At 32.9% G+C, this 21,644-nt stretch overlaps 1 protein-coding gene across 1 annotated transcript; it reads right to left on the bottom strand.

Moving 5' to 3' along the window:
• Positions 1–6,283: 6,283 nt before the first annotated feature.
• LOC147382234 (uncharacterized) lies at positions 6,284–11,272 on the bottom strand. The gene is made up of 4 exons (XM_086428475.1): positions 11,104–11,272; positions 10,615–10,983; positions 9,740–9,820; positions 6,284–6,360 (listed from the first exon to the last, which is right to left on the bottom strand). The coding sequence occupies exons 1-4, from the start codon at positions 11,270–11,272 to the stop codon at positions 6,284–6,286; spliced, it is 696 nt and encodes a 231-aa protein (XP_086284601.1).
• Positions 11,273–21,644: the final 10,372 nt, after the last annotated feature.

The raw sequence follows: 21,644 nt of genomic DNA, 5'->3' as shown, positions 1-21,644 counted from the left end.
CTAGGTTAATCTATACTATAAGAAAGCTAAGGTCATAAAGTTGTCCTTAACAAGATTGTCCTCTCTGGTCAAATAGTGAAGTAGACTATCGAACTCAATGAGTTCAAAATCATTTTTCGTCTCAAGAACCTCAATGAAGGTATAAGCAATTGTTGAGTTCCTCGCAGATTTCCCCACGGAATGTCTCTACTCAATAGAAGAAGAAACAACAACAAAACTATTTCAAGGTAGATAAGAAGCAACACCAAAAGCCCAGTTTTCCAAAATTAGATGAAGATAGTGGATGGATCATCAAATGTCAGGAGCTCAAGGGTAAAAATAATGTTAATTATCCTTGAGAATCTTGAGCTAGAGAAAGTAGTTCACTTTAGATTCAAAGCCTCCGAAAGTAGACCTAGGAGTACGAGCCCTAGCTCATGACAAAGCCCTCGTTTACTAATCAATGAGCCATCACTCACAAAAGAAGCCCTCGCTTCTCAATCAATCAGCTACCCTTACAAAGAAGCTATTGCTTCACAAACAAAGAGCCATCACTCTCCAAACAAAAACAAAGAGCCTATGCTTTAAAGAAGCTTAAGCTTTAAACTCAATAGCCCACATTCTAAAGAAGCCCGTGCTTCAAAGTCAGGAGCCCATGCTCTTAAACCTCAAAGAACCCACAATCTAAAGAAGCCCAACCTTCAACCTCAAGAGCCCACGTTCCCAAAATTCAAAGAGCCTATGCTCACAAAATCAAAGAATCCACATTCCAAAAACCAAAAAGACTCTCGCTCTAAACAGAGTTGTATGGAGCCGTCTATTCCCGACTCAAAGATTCGACATGACGACGAGTATATGACTAAGAACTCTCATTCTAAACCGATGTGCATGAAGTCAAAAACTCCCAACTCGAAGAGTAGAAACGATGACAAGTCTATGAGTAATAGCTCACGCTCTAAATTGAATTGCATAGAACCACCGACTCCCAACTTGAAGAGTTGGCACAATGACGAGTCTGCGATTAATATTTCTCGTTCTAACCGAATTGCATGGAGATGCCGACTCCCAACTCGAAGAATTTGTACAATGACAACACTACGACTGAGACCTCTCACTCTAAATCAAGTTCCATGGAGACATCAACTCTCAACTCAAAGAGTTAGCATGACGCCTAATCTACCATCAAGAATTTAAATTTCAATCTTAACCAAGTTGCATGGAGGGCATCCCCCAACTTGAAGAGTTGACGTGACGCCAAGTCTAGGATTGAGAGCCGATGTTCTATGTTAATCAAGTTGTGTTAAAGCAACTCCCAACTCAACAAATTGATAACAAGTCAACGATTATAGATTTAAACTTTATCTTAAACAAGTTGCATGGGGTCAACCTTCAACTCAAAAAGTCAATAAAATTATAAGCTTACCATTTGCTAATCCCAAGGAATGAGAGTAATTCTTAGAACCTTGGATCTCATCAAGATCCAAGGTCCTAAGAGGAGGCATTGTAGGAACAAAAGAATAGCCCCTTCCTAGGGATTAGTAAAATTATTAACAACTTGAAGGTCGAAGATTTTTAAATAGGAAATTTTGGAGAAGTAGAAGATCATGGAATTTTGGGTTGAAAAATCAAGGTATCTACATGAAGATGAAGAAAAGGTAAGAAATAATCAACCCTAGAGTTACCTAGGTAAAGGGGGGCATGTCGTCAAGTAGGGGTTTCTCTAATATTGGGCAAAACAAGTGGGGACATGTCGATTTTTTTTTTTCCTTTTTTTCCCCACTTTAACTAGTTCTGATTCTAAGTTCTTATTGGTTTGTATTGGATTTGGTTATTACAACACTACATGAAATTCAATCTACAACGATGACTTTTTACGACAACCATTTCCTATTTGTCGCTATAAACACATTTAACCACGGTCATATTGTCTGACCGTTGCTATAAGTTTGGCAAATTTTTTATTTCATGAATTAAACTCTCTTCTCAGAGTCTCTGTTATCTCTCTTCTTCTCCACCTCTCTCACCATCAAAATACCCTCACCATTTTCTCTCTTGATTATCTCGCACAAATCGATAAAATCGATGATATTTGAAATCGAAAATAAGTACTCCATCTCAATTTGGAATTTGAATATATTTTCTTTCTTCTTCTCCACCTTTTTTAAAGAAACATTATTAAAACGGTACAGTTTTTGAAAATATTTATCAAAACGGTACACTGTAGCAATTAATTTTGAAAATGGTAAATTTACCATTTTCGAAATTAATTTTTTTTATCAAATCGGTAAAAACAGTAAATCATATTTTTTTTGTTTCGAAAATACCCTTTTCTTAATTTTGACTGAAATTATCGTTTTGTCCTCTCCTCTTTTATAAATTTTTTTGTAATTTCATTTGTAATGTTTCCTTCGAACAACTTCTACAAGAAGTCGAAGACGAAGAGGTATGCAACCCCTCTCTCTCTCTCTCCGTTGGGAAGATCTAGAAATAAATTTCCCTCTCTCTCTCTCGCTCTTTATCTCTTTTCGTTGTGAAAAACGTGAGAAACTTGTAAGTTTCTCCATCTTTGTCTTTATTTATTGTGGAGATTCTCCGTTGGGGAGATCTAGAAAATATTGCAAGTTTCCCTCTTTCTTTTTCTCTCTCTTTCCGTTGTGGAGAACGTGATAAACTTGCAAGTTTCTCCGTCTTTGTCTTTCTTTATTGTGGAGATTGTTAAAATAATTTTGATTTAAGTCTTTTTCTATCTGTCTCCATTGTGGAGATTTTGAGAAATTTGAATCAAAAGTGTTTGTGTATGTGTTTTGGAGTATTCGAACCCTAAATTGTAAATTCAATTAGATACAATTAGCATTATAATTTCTGAAATATTTAGGATTGATGTAAATTTTATAATTTAATGATTAATTTTCTAGATTGATTTGGATTTGTTAGAGTTTCATGTTTATTGTTGACTTTCTAGAGTTGTATTAGATTTTTAATGTTTAAAGAAATGCAATGATAATTTTTTCATTATTTAGTTTTATTGAAATTTGGTAGAATTTTACTCCACCCATTTGAACATGGAAGTGTCAATGTGTGTGTGTGTGTGTGTGTGTGTGTGTGTGTGTGTGTTTCCCTTATGTTTATTAGCTTGATTTCTCTCCTTGGCTTGTGTGTTTAGAAGTTTCTCTTGTTAATCTGAGCACCAAATGTCATATGTATGTATTTAAATCGTTGTATTTGTAACCATGGATTTTGTCATTTTTATGGATGACTAGAAATTTAACTAGTTCAATATTTACTTCTCATTTTTGTTTACGACGTGACACGACGAAAAATCTTTACAAACTTGTTAAATGTATGGGTAAAAGAAGTAAAGCTCTACTCTACTAATCAGGATTGTATGAAGATGCTTGTTGGGATTAAAGTTGACAGGGTAAGCTATTAGACTTTCCATAATATTTTGTCCAAATTCTTTTTGACTTTTTATTAATTATTGTCATTATTTGCATGTTGTTAAATCTCTTTCAACAGGAACCTTGAAAAAATTGAATACTTCAAGGTGACAATTTTATTTTATTTTAATTTTTAATTTTTTTCTTTCTACCAATGAAATGCAAATTATTTATAGTAAAAATTTATTATTGATGAATTTAATTACGTTTATAGGAAAAAAGATGTAGTCCTCATATTATTAAACCATGATATTTTTATGATAGTGAAAGGACTGTAACAAGCGACATTATATTAGAACTATTTTAGTTAGTGTCAAATGGTGCATTTTGACATAAGATCAGAATTATTTTATTCAAAGTCAAAAGGGACCTTTTGACATTGGATCAGAATTATTTTAGTCAATATTAGAAGGAGTCTTCTGACATTAGATCAAAACTATTTTATTAAATGTCAAAATGCACCTTTTGACATTAGAATCAGAATTATTTTAATCAATATCAGAAGGAGCCTTCTGACATTAGATCAAAATTATTTTACTCAATGTCAAAAGGCTCCTTTTGACATTAGATCAGAACTATTTTAGTCAATATCAAAATGAGCCTTCTGACATTAGATCAGAACTATTTTACTCAATGTCAGAAGGCTCTTTTTATCATTAGATCAAAACTATTTTAGTAAATGTCAGAAGAAGCCTTCTGACATTAGATCAGAACTATTTTAGTCAATATCAAAATGAGCCTTCTGACATTAGATCAGAACTATTTTACTCAATGTCAGAAGGCTCTTTTTATCATTAGATCAAAAATATTTTAGTAAATGTCAGAAGAAGCCTTCTGACATTAGATCAGAACTATTTTAGTCAATGTCAAAAGGAGCCTTGTGACATTAGATCAGAATTATTTTACTCAATGTCAAAAGGCTCCTTTTGACATTAGATCGAACTATTTTAGTCAAATGTAAATTGTATATATAGAATCATTTTGATACAATTTATTTTTGTTATGAATTTAATGTCAGAAGGATTCTTCTGACATTGTCTAAATGTTTTTTTTATCTCACGTCAGAAGGTTCTTTCCGACATTATATACAATACATTCTGATATAATGTCAAAAGTATCATTCTGATATTATATTGTATTACTTATGAAATTAATTAATTATTTTGAATGGGTTTACGTTAGGTCAATCATATTGCAAATAATCTTTCATCTACATTGACATAGTATGTTATCCTCTTTTTATGACATTAAGTATCACATTTTTATACATTTTGAAAAATACGATGACATAGCAATATATATTTTGCAGGCACGTGTTGTGTGTAACGCGTAAAGATTTGCACAAATCTTCTCAAATTTAACATCTGAGCAGAAGACATGTTTAAATTCTACTTGTTTTGCTCCACTACTATCTATGCCACGCGTCCCAATGTGTAGTAATTTGATTTTTCTCCTCATAGAGAAATTTAATCCTAAAAATGGTTATTTTTCATTTGGAATTAAAGATATTTCTATTTCAGAAGGTGAGGTTGCATTGATATTTACTTTGGGAGGTTTGTATAGTAGTGATGGAATTGGTTCTCTCTCAAAGAAAGACGAGCTTTGTGTATAATTATTTTGGAATAAGTACTTTGACATGCTAACATAGATAACCTTAGATTTTTTTGAGACTGTACTTAATACAATCTTAAAAAATGAAAATATATTTGAATTTAAAAGAATATTTTTACTGTATATAGTTATTACATTTTTACTTCCTAAGGACACACTGAAGATTAATAAAGAACTTTTAAGTATGGTATGGTGCGACGAGATCTAAAATAGGATCCCATGGGACAGATTAGTACACAGCTACCTTTTAAAGTCTTTACGCATCTGTGCGACGAAGTTTAAGGAAACTGGTAAACATGTACATTTCGTTGGTTGTGCATTGGTGCTTCAGGTAGTTAAAGAAAAATTTGAGTTATTAATTATATCTTACTTTGAAGTATTAGTTTTATAAACTATTGATGTTTATTTAAGCACTCGTCATGTATTCTTATGCACTTGTACGTATGAGATTCGAACATATACCGGTAATAGCCCCCTACGTATTTCCCAATCATTTTTCAAGGTACCTGAAGTATCTTTATTATCTTAATAAGGAATGACAATTTTACGTTGATAAGTTTGTCAATTGCACGGTATGAATTATTGAACTACGATTTCAATCATATATATATACCTCCATCTAATTCTAATTTTTTATATGTATGTATCATCTTTAATAGATTATCAGTAAGTTGAAATTGACCGATTCTGAACTTTGTGAGGCCGTTCTTTCTCCATTTTGTAAGGATTATAAGAGAAAAGAGAAAAATAGTCTTCAGCCTAAAAGGAAAATTCAGAGGAGGTTGATAAGTTGAAGAAGAAAATGACGATGATGGAACAGAAATTGAAAGATCATTATAAAGTTATCCAAGAATTGAGAAAATACATCAAATGTTTGAAGTCATATAATGAATTTGGCCCTAAGGTATTGTTTATCTACTATATGTGATAAATCCACATAATAGGTTACATCCACTTAGAAATCATTATGAATGTTTGTTTTAATATCAAACAGTACAACGTTAAATTCGATAAAGCCTCGAATTTTGCACCTTCAAAAATCAAGTCATCTCCCTATAACAACACCTATGTCGAACCTTCAGATATGCCTAAGACATCGACCCCTACCAAGGGTTTAGACGATTCTTTAGGTATATCAAAATCATCGCCTTCGACAATGGACTCTAGTGTTCTTTTTGATATACACAAGGCATCTCCCTCCACGAATATTTTCACAAATAAGTATCTACCTCACGAAGAAGAAATTGGAATCGATGCTAAAAGACATTTGAAACAATGCCAATGAACCATTCACGTGAAGTATCATTCTCTTCCTCCACGAAGTACAAGGTACCTTGCATGAACAATGTTTAAAATGTTTAATAAATATTTCATATGAGTTAATTTTTATGATTATGTCCTATTCTTCTTATTCAGCTGTCTTCTAAGGTTGATAATGGACGTAGTTCACCTAATATTTTCAAAAGTAATTATCTCAATAATGAATAAAATTTAGAATTCAAATTCGACGCTGATAAGGTATGTATATACTTAATATTTAAAATTTTAATGTAGAAAAAATCACTCACATTCGGCTTTATGTTTTGTCTAATTTTTAGACTTATATATTTTTGGTTAGAAAATTGTTATCTATATAATAAACACCTCTTCAATAATACCTCTCTAACTTTTATTTTTTATAGGCTGAATCCTCATCTCCTCCTATAAAGCTAGAGTCTGAAGACAACGACATTCTAATTAGGGGGAAATCATCTGATTTTGATCAAAAAGTGTGTGGTTGTTTATCTTACAATATCCCCTTTTGGGATCTATCCGGTATATTTATTATGTTGTAAGATTTTCAATCGATTTCTTTGATTTGAAATGTGTATCTATGCGCATTTACAGTTTCTTATTGCATGTCGTTGAAATTGTTAGGATGAAATGAAATTTTTAATCCTCGTATCAATTGGTTTCTTTAGCGAATAAGATGTATAAATTTTAAAAAATATATTATTTGAAATGTTATGTCATGGTCAATTTAAATACAATCAGTTGGCTATTCATACGTAATTGTTAACTTCATATTTTAAAGGTGTGAAGTACCATATGAGTACGAGTAATTTATGCAATGTTGTCATTTGTTGTAGGAGGGTGGGTATTCCATGAATCCTAGGAAGCATGGGTATTCCATGAACCCTGAAAAGTCTAAGAGAGATGTGAAACCTTCAGTATATTTGAAGCCACCCTATGCACCCTTAAATACACGAAAGAAGAAGAAGATATGCAAATAGTTGAAGTGGGATGTATGCATGTTTCAGATTTCATTTTGATTATGTTTGTTCTAATATTATTATGAATGAAATGTAATTATTTTACGTACTAATTTGTAGAGCTGCGTTCGTAATTATTTTCATGATCCTAAGCGTCCCTTTACCAACGAAAAATTAACGTTGATAAATTCACATCACGCTGATATAAATTTGGAAGTCGGGTATTGTATTCCGAGAGCATCTATTGATTCACTTAGGGGGGTTGGGTGGTTGGACGATCAGGTAACATTTTTCTATATTTTAATTTTAATTTTTTTAACAATTCTAGAATGATTAAATATTTTTCTGACTTTGTTGTCACACAGATAATCGATGGATATTGCAAATTTCTTAAAAGGAAAGAGTTGCAACATCCAGATCATTTTCTCAAATGTCATTTCTTTGGTCCAATGTATATTGTACGTCCAATTGACATAAATACATCATTTACATATTTTTAAATTAGATGTATATATCTTTATAATGCATTTTGTATTAATCGGTGTAGGTATTACTTAAGGAAGCTCAAAAAGATTACTCTGGCTGGTCAGTGGGTAGGTCTTGTTGAATAATTTTGAGAGTGTGTCGGACGAAAAATTCCAACTAAATACAAATCTCAAAGCGTTTACCAGACCTGACTATCTTAAATATCATATAACATATTGTGATAAGGTTTGTTTTTTTTTTTTTGTCTCGCGCTTCTGTATATTTATTTTGTTGTTAAATTACCTTTCATTCTCACATTGTTATTAATCACTAGGTATTTTTTTCCATTAACGCAAACGTTCATTCATTCAGATTTACACAGATCTTTGAAAATACTTTTTTCTTGAGAATTTACAAAATAATCAATGTGTCACTGATGTCAAGTCAAGACATTCACTCACTTAGATTTACACATTTTTCAAAAATTAATTTCTTGAAATTTTACAAAAGAATCAATGTGTCACAGATATCAAGTCAAGTCATTCAATTACTTAGATTTACATAGATCTTTTGTAAAAATAATTTTACAAAACTAGATAAAATATCTAATGTGTCACAGATGTTAAGTCAAGTCATTATATCTTATTTTTTATATTTTTCATGTATTGAATAAAATAAGGCTTTACAATAAACGAGCCTAAGATTCTATAAATAGGAAGGTGTTTTTACCCAAAAAATGCAAACACCTTCGAAGTTATTTTTACAAAGGAATATAAGTTTTAATATAGCAAATATGCAATCAAATGAGGTTGATGAGCTCAAACTTGATTATTACGAGCCTCAGATGTACACGAAACTTATCGAATCAACCGATAAAAATGAGAAGGCTAGGAAAAATGCGTTCTGACAAGATTTACTCGATGATGGTAAGAAACTAAGGCGTATGATGAGAAGTCTGTGCATATTTATTCCGAAAAGGATAGAAAAGTATATGAGTAGGGACAACTACAAAAGTGCCGTTAATAGGATGTATGATGAAAATAGACGAATGTTTATCCGAAAAAGTAGACAACAAATTCTAGGATCTGATTATGCGGAACATCCAAATGTGAACTTTGATTTCATAGATGAGGTATTAGAGAGTAATAATATTCACTCTCCATATTATATGGAGAACGACATTAATCAAGATATTAGTCCCTAGTATGTTTGTAGGAGGATGTATGAGCGTGATATAAATGTAGATGTTTGTGCTATTTATGTGTTAAAGAATGGGATCAGAATGTTTTTGTTTTTATTAATAAAAATGGTTGAATACTTTTCAATTATTTTTTCACTAACACGACCCAATTATTGAAATAGGAGATGAAGTTTATTAATATAACCCATTTCAACCGTTGTAATTACGTATTATTTTTTCTTGTTAATAAAGTGATAGTGACAATGCAAACCTATAACTCAAATTTAAAATCAAGTTTATTTCATTATGAAAGGTACGTGATAATGTCATAGCAATGTAAGAATGGAGAGAGGGACACAAATCACTCTTTAGATAATGTAATATGGTTTATAGAGATAAAGATCTATTCTAATAACTCAAGAATTGTGTAAAACAGAAGGTGGTCGTATCATCATTTAAAAAAAATTCTATAAATTACCTTATATAGAAGCATCTCATTGAATATTATTTAACTTTTTGGGAGGGTAAAACATCTACTTATATCATTCACAACCATTTTAAACAAAAAGGAGTTGTCATTGCTCAATTACAATTTTAAAGGTTTGTTCCTAATAACATCACATTACATAAAAACCTAACAACATAACTGCTAATAAAATCATACTAATACCAACCAAAACACAAGACATCCCACATTGTCATTTTTCTTTTGATTCAGACAAGTACCACGAACTTGATCATTAAGAAAGTGTTTTTCAGCATCTTCTAAGGTCTTAAATGACTTATAACATGCTCCGAGATAACCATCGACATACCTATAACATTCTTCCCAAGTAGAGTATATTCTAAGCTTACGTCCAGTGAACACGACATAGTATTTAGCCATCCAAATATACCTGCACAATAATGTTCAAAATTTAAGCCACAAAATATACATAAACATAGTAATAAACTCATGTTTGTAAAATGCATAAAAGTGATTCTTCATACTATAACAAAATGATGGACCATCATAATCCAATTGATTGTTTAAACATCTTTATAATTTTACAAAATAAATCAAAATCATATACCTAAGTGATTATTTAGACATGTTCATTGACCAAAAAACATATAAATTTGTTTAAATATGTTCATTGACCGAAAAGAAATAGATGTTCAGCCATTTATAAATTCTTAAATATTTGATTCTATAGATAATTGAATACAATGAATAAATAAAGTGTTAGAAAGATATCGTTGACATTGAATTCATAAAAAACAACTAATTTTATCATAATGATTCATATGGACACCTCAAGTAAAATAAAAAGATCATTATTTTTCAAAAATATCTCTTTTTACATTTCATCCTATGGACACTTGAATACAATTATTCTGATATAATGTCAGAAGGATCTTTTTAACATTATATTAGAATGTCTTTTATACAATGTTAGAAGGATCCTTTTGACATTATATTAGAATATCTTTTATACAATGTCAGAAGGATCCTCTTGCCACTATATCATAATGTAATATGATTGTACAAAAATATTCATAACTATTTTTCGAGTAGAATCGAACCTCAATTATGAAGCAGGAGGGTACACACATCTCCTACGATTGTGGCCACGACGTCCACAATTTCCACATCGATAATATAAATGCTTCTCGGACTGACTTTTGAATTTATTTTTCTTTGGCTTACCGGGCTGAATTACAACATCTGGAGGGGATACGATCACATCATCATATCTAACAATCCATTGACTTTTATCAACCGTGGGATTGATGGAATCCTTGTATGTTTCTCGGTATCGATTAACTGTGAACCAATCCTCTAAGAAATCATACGGTGACATTTTATCATACTTGATGGCAGAAATGGCATGAAGGCATGGGAGACCAAGCTGGTCATAACGACGACATGTGCAACTCAACTTTCCCAGATCGACAACATATCTATTTTTAAGTACACCAACCTCGTAAATATGCGTTCCAGTTTGACGAACATCCACATAATTTGATGGAATATCAAATCTCTTAATTTCACGCAGAGCAAAAGGAGTCAACTGATCTTTGAATATTTTGCATTCTTCAAATCACTCAAAAAAATACTTAGACAACTTAGTATGTGTTGCATGAACAAGAGCTGTAATCGAAAGTTCCCTTTCTAACTTTAGAACTTTGTTTATACATTCAGATATGTTCGTCGTCATCATGCGATATTGTTTGGCAGGAAAGTAAGCTCTAGTCCATTTTTTCTGATCGATGGCACTTAACCATTTGTAATATTTGGGTTGAATGTCGTGCAACTCAAGCATCTCACGTTCAAATGCTGGAATGCTATATATATTTCCCCTCATCTAGATCTTTGTTTGGCAATGTTGTCCTTGAACTCACGTACGAAGTTATCACATAGGTGTCTTAAACAAAACCCATGGATGACGTTGGGAAATACAAGAGGGACACTCTCCAAAATGCCTGGGTGACGATCTTATATCAATATGAACCGACTTTCAATTCCAATAACTCTATCTCCGAGGATTCGAAAAAATCATGACCAAGAATCGGTATTTTCACTCTCGACGACCGCAAAGGCTATTGGGAAGACCTTGTTATTACCATCTACGCCGGTTGCAACTAAGAGTTGGCCACGGTATTTACCTTTTAGGTGGGCTGCATCAATTGATATAATACCTCTTATGTTATTTCTGTAACTCTTAATACAAGCACCAAAACTCCAAAAAAATCTCGCAAACTTATCTTCCTATCTACATATAAGTACAGTGACAGCATCAGGATCAACACGCATTAACTCTACACAATATGATGGTAATATATGATATGACTCGTCCCATTAACCAACCAATTCCGATATAACAAACTCTTTTGCCCTCCACGCCTTACGATACGAAATTGTAGCACCAAAGTATTTTTGAATATACGTTATAATTTGACCAGGTGTCATATTGGGATGTTCTTTCAAAGTCGCCTTCACTCGAACTGCAATCCAACGACTACTAGCTTGCCTATGGTCACGACCACGTGTTGGTAATGCACACGTATGATTGGAGATTAACTTCTTTATTTCAAAAGTTGGAATCCCGCGGAGTTTAGTAGCATGAATGAGCCAAGGACAACTTTGGTTAGCACACTTGGTTGAGATCACTGTGTGACAAATCCTTATGGGTTCAATTTGGAAGTTTGACAACATCGCACACTCTTTCAAAGCTACTTGAAACAAATTTTTTGAACTATACGTATTTACAACTTTTAATTCCATCATTCCTCTAGAACGATTTTCAAGAGAAAACTCAAGAACTTCATCATCAAAATATGAGCTATCATATCCTTCATCATAAGCTTTTTCTCAAATATTGTCAGATTCAACACCATCAGATCATTTATCAGAATCTAATCCCATGTCTACGTTGCAACTAAACTCCTCTTTTGCATCGGAACTACTGCATTAACTATTTTCCGAGACTTTCTTTTCTGATGAATTACGCAACTCAAAGAATTTAATTTTTTCTCTACGAGAGCAAACACCCTTATCCATATCAACATCCCCACCATCAAACAGACAATTCATTGTAGAAGGAAAATTGTACCTAAATATAGACGTGCCAAATTTAAAAATATTTCTAAGAGGATTAATTGCAGAAAGTAACACGAGTAAACATACATAGGGGTTGAACATCCTGAAATATCGACGCATAGGTCTGGATTGGAGGGATCTGATCTGGAACATTTCGATGCGCGGGTGGATAAATTGAACTTCCAACTTTATTGTAGACATGATAATATGAATAAAAAATTCATGAAAAATTAATATATGATTTTTTAAGGTTCGAATCACCCTAGCATATGCCTAGTTTCATATACTAACCTAATGGGTGATGAATCTGGAACTCGTCCAGTATCATTGCATCCCTTTGTTGGATTTGTTGAAATATGGTCGTCTTCAACATTCATTTGTAAATGGGATTGAAAGAATAATTTGAGATGAATCGCATCGATATAACTTAGACTGCAACAAGTTCTTAATTTAAAATAAAATTAAAGAAATAACGAACCTAGTTGCACATCTTTCTATTTTCAACAATTTCGAAGGGACCACAATCGGCTCTAACATTTTTTCCCTTCTGCATGTGTAAAATCGTAAATCATTCGTATCAACCACAAATAAAATACAACAAATAAATTTTTTTCTATAATAGATACGAGTTCATGATGTCCCATACCTATCTTTAAATATATTTTGTGTATGCATACGGTTAGTATCATTTTTCATTTTAACAAGACGTCGAGATTTCGTGATGAAAATGTATATGGTTTGAAAATCTTTCGGTACTCTAAAGAACATCTCTTTAACGTTTGCATCGTTTTCTATATCTATCTCAATGAATGGAGGGCTAATTCTATACAAATATTTTAACTTCAAATGTATCTCATCTCGACTACATGCGGTGACTTCATACATCATGTCGGTAAATATTTTAAATGAAATATCACGTCCAACATACTTATTCTTGCATTTACCACTATACTTAAACCCGTCAAATGGGTCTACGATCTCTCCATCATAAAAACATATCAACGAAATCTTCCTTTTATCCATTTATTAGATTCTCCCTGCATATGGTATTTTCATACTAAAAGTGAGATTATTTGTGATCAAATGGAAAATCTATAAAAATATATGCAAAAAATGGTACACATTCTATCAAACCTTTAAGACACAATACATCAAACACATTAAATACAACACGATAATCAAGCTCTAAGACACTAACAATTGTAGTTCTAACTCATGAGAAAAATATCATCTTATAATCTAAAATTCTACTAAATTTTAATAAAACTAAATAATGAAAAAAATATCATTGTATTTCTTTAAACATTAAAAATCTAATAGATCAGAACTATTTTAGTCAATGTTAGAAGGAGCCTTCTGACATTAGATCAGAACTATTTTACTCAATATCAAAAGGTTCCTTTTGACATTAGATCAGAACTATTTTAGTGAATGTCAGAAGGAGCCTTCTAACATTAGATCAATACTATTTTACTCAATGTCAGAAGGCTCCTTTTGACATTAGATCAAAACTATTTTAGTCAATGTTAGAAGGAGCCTTCTGACATTAGATCAGAACTATTTTACTCAATGTCAAAAGATTCTTTTTGACATTAGATCAGAACTATTTTAATCAATGTCAGAAGGAGCCTTTTGATATTAGATCAGAACTATTTTAGTCAATGTCAGAAGGCTCTTTCTGACATTAGATCAGAACTATTTTAGTCAATGTCGTAAGACTAATATAAATAAAAAAAATCGACATTTCATAAATAAATGCATTGAAATTTTTTTTAGAAACATCTTTTATTGGTTACATGGTGGAAATTTGAGGTAGAATAGACCTTACATGTTAAGTGTATATTAGAAGACACCATTCAAAGGTTTTTCATTGATATGTTTCAGAAATTCGGATAAAGTATTTGAAGCAAATAAAACTTTAGAAACCATGTTACGCTAGGAAAATATGACCAAAAAGCATAAAAATCATCATTTTAAGACAAAAAGAAACCTTATAAGAAAAATCAACAAAAAATTATCAAATTACCAAAACAACCCTGACATCAAAACATCCCTAAAGCCTCTACTACACTTAGGAAAACCCTTTCGAACACATAAAACAACAAATTAAAATCAAATAAATTATTTCGTCAATTTTTCCCAAATTCGACAAAATTATGAAAATACCCCTTATAGGGTTCACGACCATTTCATGCCAAAAACCCATAAATGACACAAACTGATACTCTCATTGAATTCCTTATGAAAAATTGATTTCAAAACATCTCAAAATATTAAAAAATGACTTCGAAAAGTAAAAGCCCTTTTTGAGGGGTAAAACGATAATTTTTTAATCTTAAAAATTTAAAATTTTGAAATTAATAATTAAAATATTAATGAACGTAAAGTGAAACCTTAATAAACTAAATTTAAAATTTTAAACAAATAAAATCAATTAATTAAGCCTACGGGCCAAATTTTAAGTGGTGTTCAAATGGGGTCCACCTGACATTTATTAGAAGGCCCCTCCATTTGGGGTTTCAAAGAATTAAAAATATAATCAGGGGGGTTCTCCAAAAAAACTAAAAAATATTGTTTCATTGTACGTAAGAATTGAAACCTTAATTAACCTTATCTTAAAGAAACCTAGTCAAACTAAAAAGCTCCCAAAAAACTCTATAAATAGGAGCCTCCACAACCCAATCTCGCAGGTAAAAAAAAACCTAGGAAAGAGAGGCCAAAAACTCTCCCCAACCTTCCTAAAATCTTAAATCTAAAATCTCAAGTCCCTATCTAACATCCAAACCCCAGTTTTTTTTTCAAAAACACCCAGAAACCCTTAAAACAATAAAAAATCAGAAAATACTCAGATCTAGGGGGAGAGTACCTCATCTTGGAGATCGATAGCGGATCCAATGATGGAGAAAAAATAAGAAAACTCACACGAGGATACTTTTCACCAATTCTGAGGGAACCAATTGTTGCAATCATCCGGGTAAGTTAGGTTTTATTTTATTTATTTATTTATTTAGGTTTGTTTTAGCAATGTAATTTTTATTTGAAAAAAATAGAGATCGGTATTTGCTTGGCGGGATTGGTGCCTAACACCTTCCAATCTTGTAACATGATTCCTGGAACTGTAGTTTCTTTTTCGTAGATTAGTGATATTCCTCTGTTTAGAGTCATGATTAGGTTCCTAGACCTAAAAACTAGGTGGAGACTCTCAAAACCCAAAAAGCGGATCCGCAACCCCCAAATCGAGGGCACTTTCAATTTTTACAAGCTATGTTGGATACAATGTATGGCAAATCGAGTTGCCATAGTTGTGGCTAATGAGTGGAATGATGATAATGATAAAATCATGCCCGTTCAGCAATGGCTTGATGAGAGAAGGTTCTTGCAGGTATTCTTTTGTCTAACCCAGCCCAGTCATAACTATTCTGGTTTATCTAATTCGATTCAACATAGTGAATGATTTCGCAACAAATCACTTCTTTCCAAATCAAGTGATATTATTTTTTCTTATTGGAGTACCCTTCCCCCATACATTTATGGAGTATATAACAAAAATTTGTTATATCCAGAACTAGGTTGGATCCACTTATAGTTAGTCCTAATTATGAATCGTCTGATCAATGATTTCAGTTTTCTTACTTTTTCCCAAAAATGAGGATTAATTTTAATTTTTGGAGAGCAATGTGACGACTTTACCCTTTTTTGGATTTAATTTTAAACCTCGTTATACAAACTTGCAGATCAGGTGTGCCAAATGGACAACCAAAATGGTTGATGTCTCTCATCCCAGACTACCCAATGCTGAACTTCATGCTCATTACTTCCATATACGTTGCGGTATGTAAGAAATATACTTGAAATCCAAAGGAAGGTAGAAGGCTAAAAATAGAAAATGAAATCATGTAGTATCCCATTGGCTTTGCATACAGATTTCACACCGGTTCTTCGAACTGACAAATACATTGAAGATTGCTTTTGTCCTTAGTAAAGATGACAAGCGTTTGGTGCACAATATGATCGCAGCAGCAGCAATCTCAATTGGCTTGTACTCTTTATCTTTCGTGTTCCTACAAATTCCTCGGATGATGGTAAGATTCTTGTAGTGATTTATAGATTTGAGCTGAGGCAGATGGAGTCCTCTATGCATTGTATGCCATCTGTCGTATATTTCTGGTTTACATTTAAGGAATACTGTGGAACCAGAGTTTCCTCCTCATGGACCCATATGTGAAAAATAGTTGAGTAGATAACAAAAATTTGTTATATGTTTTTGCTTTGTATTACGGCTCTCCTTATTGGATCTTCTACTTCAGTTCCTTGGTTCCCTTTTGCCATATTTAATTTGTTTCCAAATTACTTAGAAACCTTAGTGAGTGCTTGGAATTTGGTTTTCTTAATCTGTTTCACAATGGGAGTTTCCACTTCTGCCTTGGGATAATATGCCATCCATAGGCTTTCTTGGTTAATTCCTTGGTTTATGGTTTTGTTAGTCACTTCTTCTCATTTTTCACATTAGGTGTTCTTAACTGTTTAATTGAATTACCTACGTTTTGGGTGATCAAGTGTTGAATAATAGGGATAGTTTGGTATCATGTCTTCCTTAAACGTTAGCTTAAAGTGAAAACTAAAAACTACAAAATTACTGCTACCCCTTCTAAAAAAATGTTGAAAACTACATTAATAAATAAAAACCAAAATTTAAAGACGAAACTTGCAAATCTCTATAAATGAACAAATAAAAATACTATCACATCAATCCGTATTGGAATTCGATGTGTTCCACCTCCCACTACCATCAGATCAGGAACAAATGATAATGATAGGTTCATATAAGTTTCTCCATAGTGGTAACACGATTTAGAAATATGTATGGATGGTAAAGAGTGGTGGTTGTGGGGTTGGGTCATCTTCTTCTATTTCAATTGATGGGTTGGACTTGGAAATGGGATTTTCTTGATCGCCATTCCAATTTGCAGAAGCTCTTCTATAATACTCTCTCTTAGTCTCAATGAACTCTTCTTCAGAACCAAATCATGTGGAATCAAAAGAAATTCAGTCTACACCAGCATCAGACCCTTCTCCCCTGTCATGGAATGACAGTACATCACGTATTAATTATCTCCCCATCCATATTTTTCTTTCCTTCTTTTTCTCGTTTCTAGATCAAATTTGAATAATTTAGTACTGTAAACTTGTTTCTTTTATTAAGCCTTTGTTGAAGGGGATCTGAATTGAATTGGTTAGTTTGTAGAAGCATCTATTACAATGCATTCTATATTGATTTTTGATTTTGGCACTATCTATGGTGTTTTGGAAGGATACCCATTTGCATTTGATGCCAATTCTTCCTCTCCTATAGCTGAAATAGGTTGGGCAGATCTTCATTACACTTGAACGAGTTATGTCCTAGTTATGTTTATTACATGTATCATACAAATACTCATTTAAATTTAACTGTTAATTCCTCATATATGGGAGGAAATCTTTGTATCCTTACTTGAATTATCAGTTTTCATTTTATGTCCTAGTTATGTTTATTACATGTATCATACAAATACTCATTTAAATTTAACTGTTAATTCCTCATATATGGGAGGAAATCTTTGTATCCTTACTTGAATTATCAGTTTTCATGTATTGGATGAATACCCATTTGTGTTCTGTTATGCATTTTGCGTCACTGAGATAAAATTTTCTTGATAAATTATTTTTTCATGATTTTTGACTGTCTCAAGATTCTTTGGTAAGTAATGTCATTTCTGTCTAAAAGTTGGAATCTATACTTAAACAGTGGGTAAGTATTTTCTCTGTGAGGTTTCTTCTATAATTCTTAGTTAGATTATTCATCCTCATTGGTGAATCCAGTTGGGGAGGAGGAAAGAAAATTATTTGATGAAGGATTATTGGTTTGCTAATATGCATAATTGCATATTGATGAATGTGAGAACCTGAGTTTTCAATTTGTGGATAACTCGACTGAAATGATATCATGCTTTACTTTAGTATTAATTGCACCATGAAAATTTAATAGAACTTAAATAAAGGTAACTGTTAGGACTTAAATAAATTGGAAATAGTACAATAAGAAGAGAAAAATAGTGTTGTTAGACTGAACCCTATGATCCGAAGTATAAATCAAGCAAGACCACAAAAATCTCACACGACACAAAATATACGTGGTTCGGTCAAAGAATCGACTTACGTCCACGGGCGAAAACGACGATTTCACTATATCAACCAAAGAAGAACACGGTTACAATTTCTCTCTGTCTCTCGTATCTTTCACACACCCTTTAGGGTTTCATCTCTTACCCTTTATATACTTAGGGTTACAAAGATATTAAACGGGTCGGATCCAAAATCAAACCAAATGGGCCCAATATTTTGCCCGGGGGCGAATTAAACGGGTCGTTAACGGATCTCAAAAGATCCGGGTTGAATCCATGACAACCCTCCACATACAAAAATAGAAGACATAACCAACAAGTGTTATAGAAGTAAACAAGTAGTATCCGATACCAGCATTGGTGCCATATCATGTTGAGGTGCTTTTTTTTTTCATTTCTGAAAATGGTCCTGGCATGTTAATCTATATAAGTTTGGGTTCTCATTTCTAGTTTCTTGCTTAATAAATACTACTATTTACTATAAGAAAGTGAATGTGAATGCAAGGCTAGGATGGAAGTTGATGTTTCTAGTTCAGTTGCTTATAAAAGTTCTGGAATCCGTTACTTAATGTGTCCTTCCTGTTAAACAATCCAAAAACACACAGAAAAAGAAAAAAAGGCTTATGTTTTATTGATTCTGCATAAAAGCAATTGAATACAAAAAGAATAATTTTACCTAAATACAAAGAGACTATATATAGGTTAAGTCAAGAAAATTGAAAAGACTATTCTACCCTTAAATAAACAATAAACAAAAATAACCCTATATTTCTTAACATCTCCCCTCAAACTCACGATGCGGCAGCTACAAGCATCGAGAGTTTGCCAACTAGAAAACGAAAACGAGAAATAGAATGTGACTTGGTAAAGAAATCTGCGAGCTGCAAAGAAGAAGAAACAAATGGCAAAGTAATGGTGCCATGCTTGAGATGATGACGAGTGAGGTGACAATCGATCTCAATGTGTTTAGTTCGTTCATGAAAAACCGAGTTGTGAGCAATCTGAATAGAACTCTGGTTGTCACAATACATAGGAGTGGGATGGGAAAGAGAAACTCCCATATCTGCAAGTAACCAACGTAACCAAACAATCTCTTTGGTAGTAGATGCCATAGCACGGTATTCTGCTTCGGTTGAAGATTGAGAAACAATAGATTGTTTCTTGCTTTTCCACGAAATAAGAGAATCACCCAAAAAGATACAGAAACCAGTAACAGACTTGCGATCTGTGGGATCGCTGCCATGATCAGCATCAGAGTATGCACGCAATTCAAGGGAAGAGGTGGATGAAAGTAAAAGACTCTGAAAGATTGTACCCCGAAGATACCGCAAAATACGAAAAACAGCTGCCCAATGAACTGTAGTAGGAGAAGCAACAAACTGACTAACAACATGAACAGCATATGCAATATCTGGACGAGTAATAGTGAGATATACCAAGCTCCCAACAATAGTACGGTATAAAGTAGGATCTGACAAAGGTAAACCATCAGAAAAAGAATACTTTGCATTAACCTCAATGGGAGTATCAACAGTCTTATTATCCGTAAGTCTAGCCCGCTCAAGAATATCTGCAACATATTTTGACTGAGAAAGAAGATAACCTCTGGGTGAGCAAGCTACCTCAATACCCAAGAAATATCGTAGAGAACCCAAATCTTTCATTTCAAACTGTCTAGCTAACTCTGTCTTCAAAACTGAAATACCATCAATATCATCACCAGTAATAATCATGTCATCAACATATAAAGACAGAATGATACGACCTGCATCAGTGCACTTAACAAAAAGAGCAGAATCATGACTACTAGAAGTAAATCCAAGGGAAGAGATCACAACAGAAAATTTCTCAAACCAAGCACGAGGTGCTTGTTTGAGACCATATAATGCTTTCTTGAGCTTGCAAACAAACCCAGAATCATGTGGAACACCAGGAGGGGGCGCCATATAAACTTCTTCTTGAAGATCTCCATTCAAGAAGGCATTTTTAACATCAAGTTGAGAGATATGCCACTGACGAACTGAAGCTACTGCAATAAGAGTACGAATAGTAGTCATTTTTGCAACAGGAGCAAATGTCTCCTCATAATCCATACCATACTGTTGAGAGTACCCTTTTGCAACCAACCTAGCTTTGTATCGCGAAATAGATCCATCAGAATTAGTCTTGATCTTATATACCCAACGACAACCAATAACACTCTTACCAGGAGGTAGAGGAACCAAATCCCAAGTACCTGTCTTATGCAAAGCAGAAAGTTCCTCATCCATAGCTTGTTGCCAAAGAGGATCTATAATTGCCTCTTTATAGGAAGAGGGCTCAGAGATACAATGAATAGAAGCTAAAAAGGAACTAAAAGATGAAGAATAACAAGAATAAGCAAAATCTGGTAATTTTGTAGACTTACGAGTGCGTATGGATTGGCGTAGAGGTGGATCCACAATCTCAGACGGAGCTTGAGAAACCATAGGAGAAGAGGAAGCTTCAGGTGTACCGGAAAGCAAAGTGTCAGTACCAGCAGAATGATCAATACAAATTGGTTGTAAAGATAACGGTGTAAGAACATGAGAAGGGGTATTTGAAGTACTAGGAACTTGAGATGACAAACTATCAGAATCCTCAGAAAAAGGATCTATACGAATAAGATCAGATCTAGTCAAGTTATGAGTAGTGGATGGAATAGAAAAGTAAGGTATATGCTCAAGAAAAACAACATGACGAGATACATAAAGTTTCTGAGTTATTGGATCAAAACAACGATACCCCTTTTTACCTTCACCATAACCAAGAAAAACACAAATAGCAGATCGAGAGGACAACTTGTTGCGTTCTACATGAGGACGAAGAACGAAACAAGTACAACCAAAAACTCTAAAGAAAGAATAATCAGGAGCATACCCATACAACTTTTCGAAAGGAGAAAAACCTGAAGTATGAGAAGATGGAATTGTATTAATCAAACTTACAGCAGTAAGA

Source organism: Akebia trifoliata, chromosome 16, assembly GCF_017979445.1.
Source record: "Akebia trifoliata isolate Shusen 1 chromosome 16, ASM1797944v1, whole genome shotgun sequence".
NCBI lineage: Eukaryota > Viridiplantae > Streptophyta > Magnoliopsida > Ranunculales > Lardizabalaceae > Akebia > Akebia trifoliata.
This window is presented reverse-complemented; position numbering and strand designations above follow the sequence as displayed.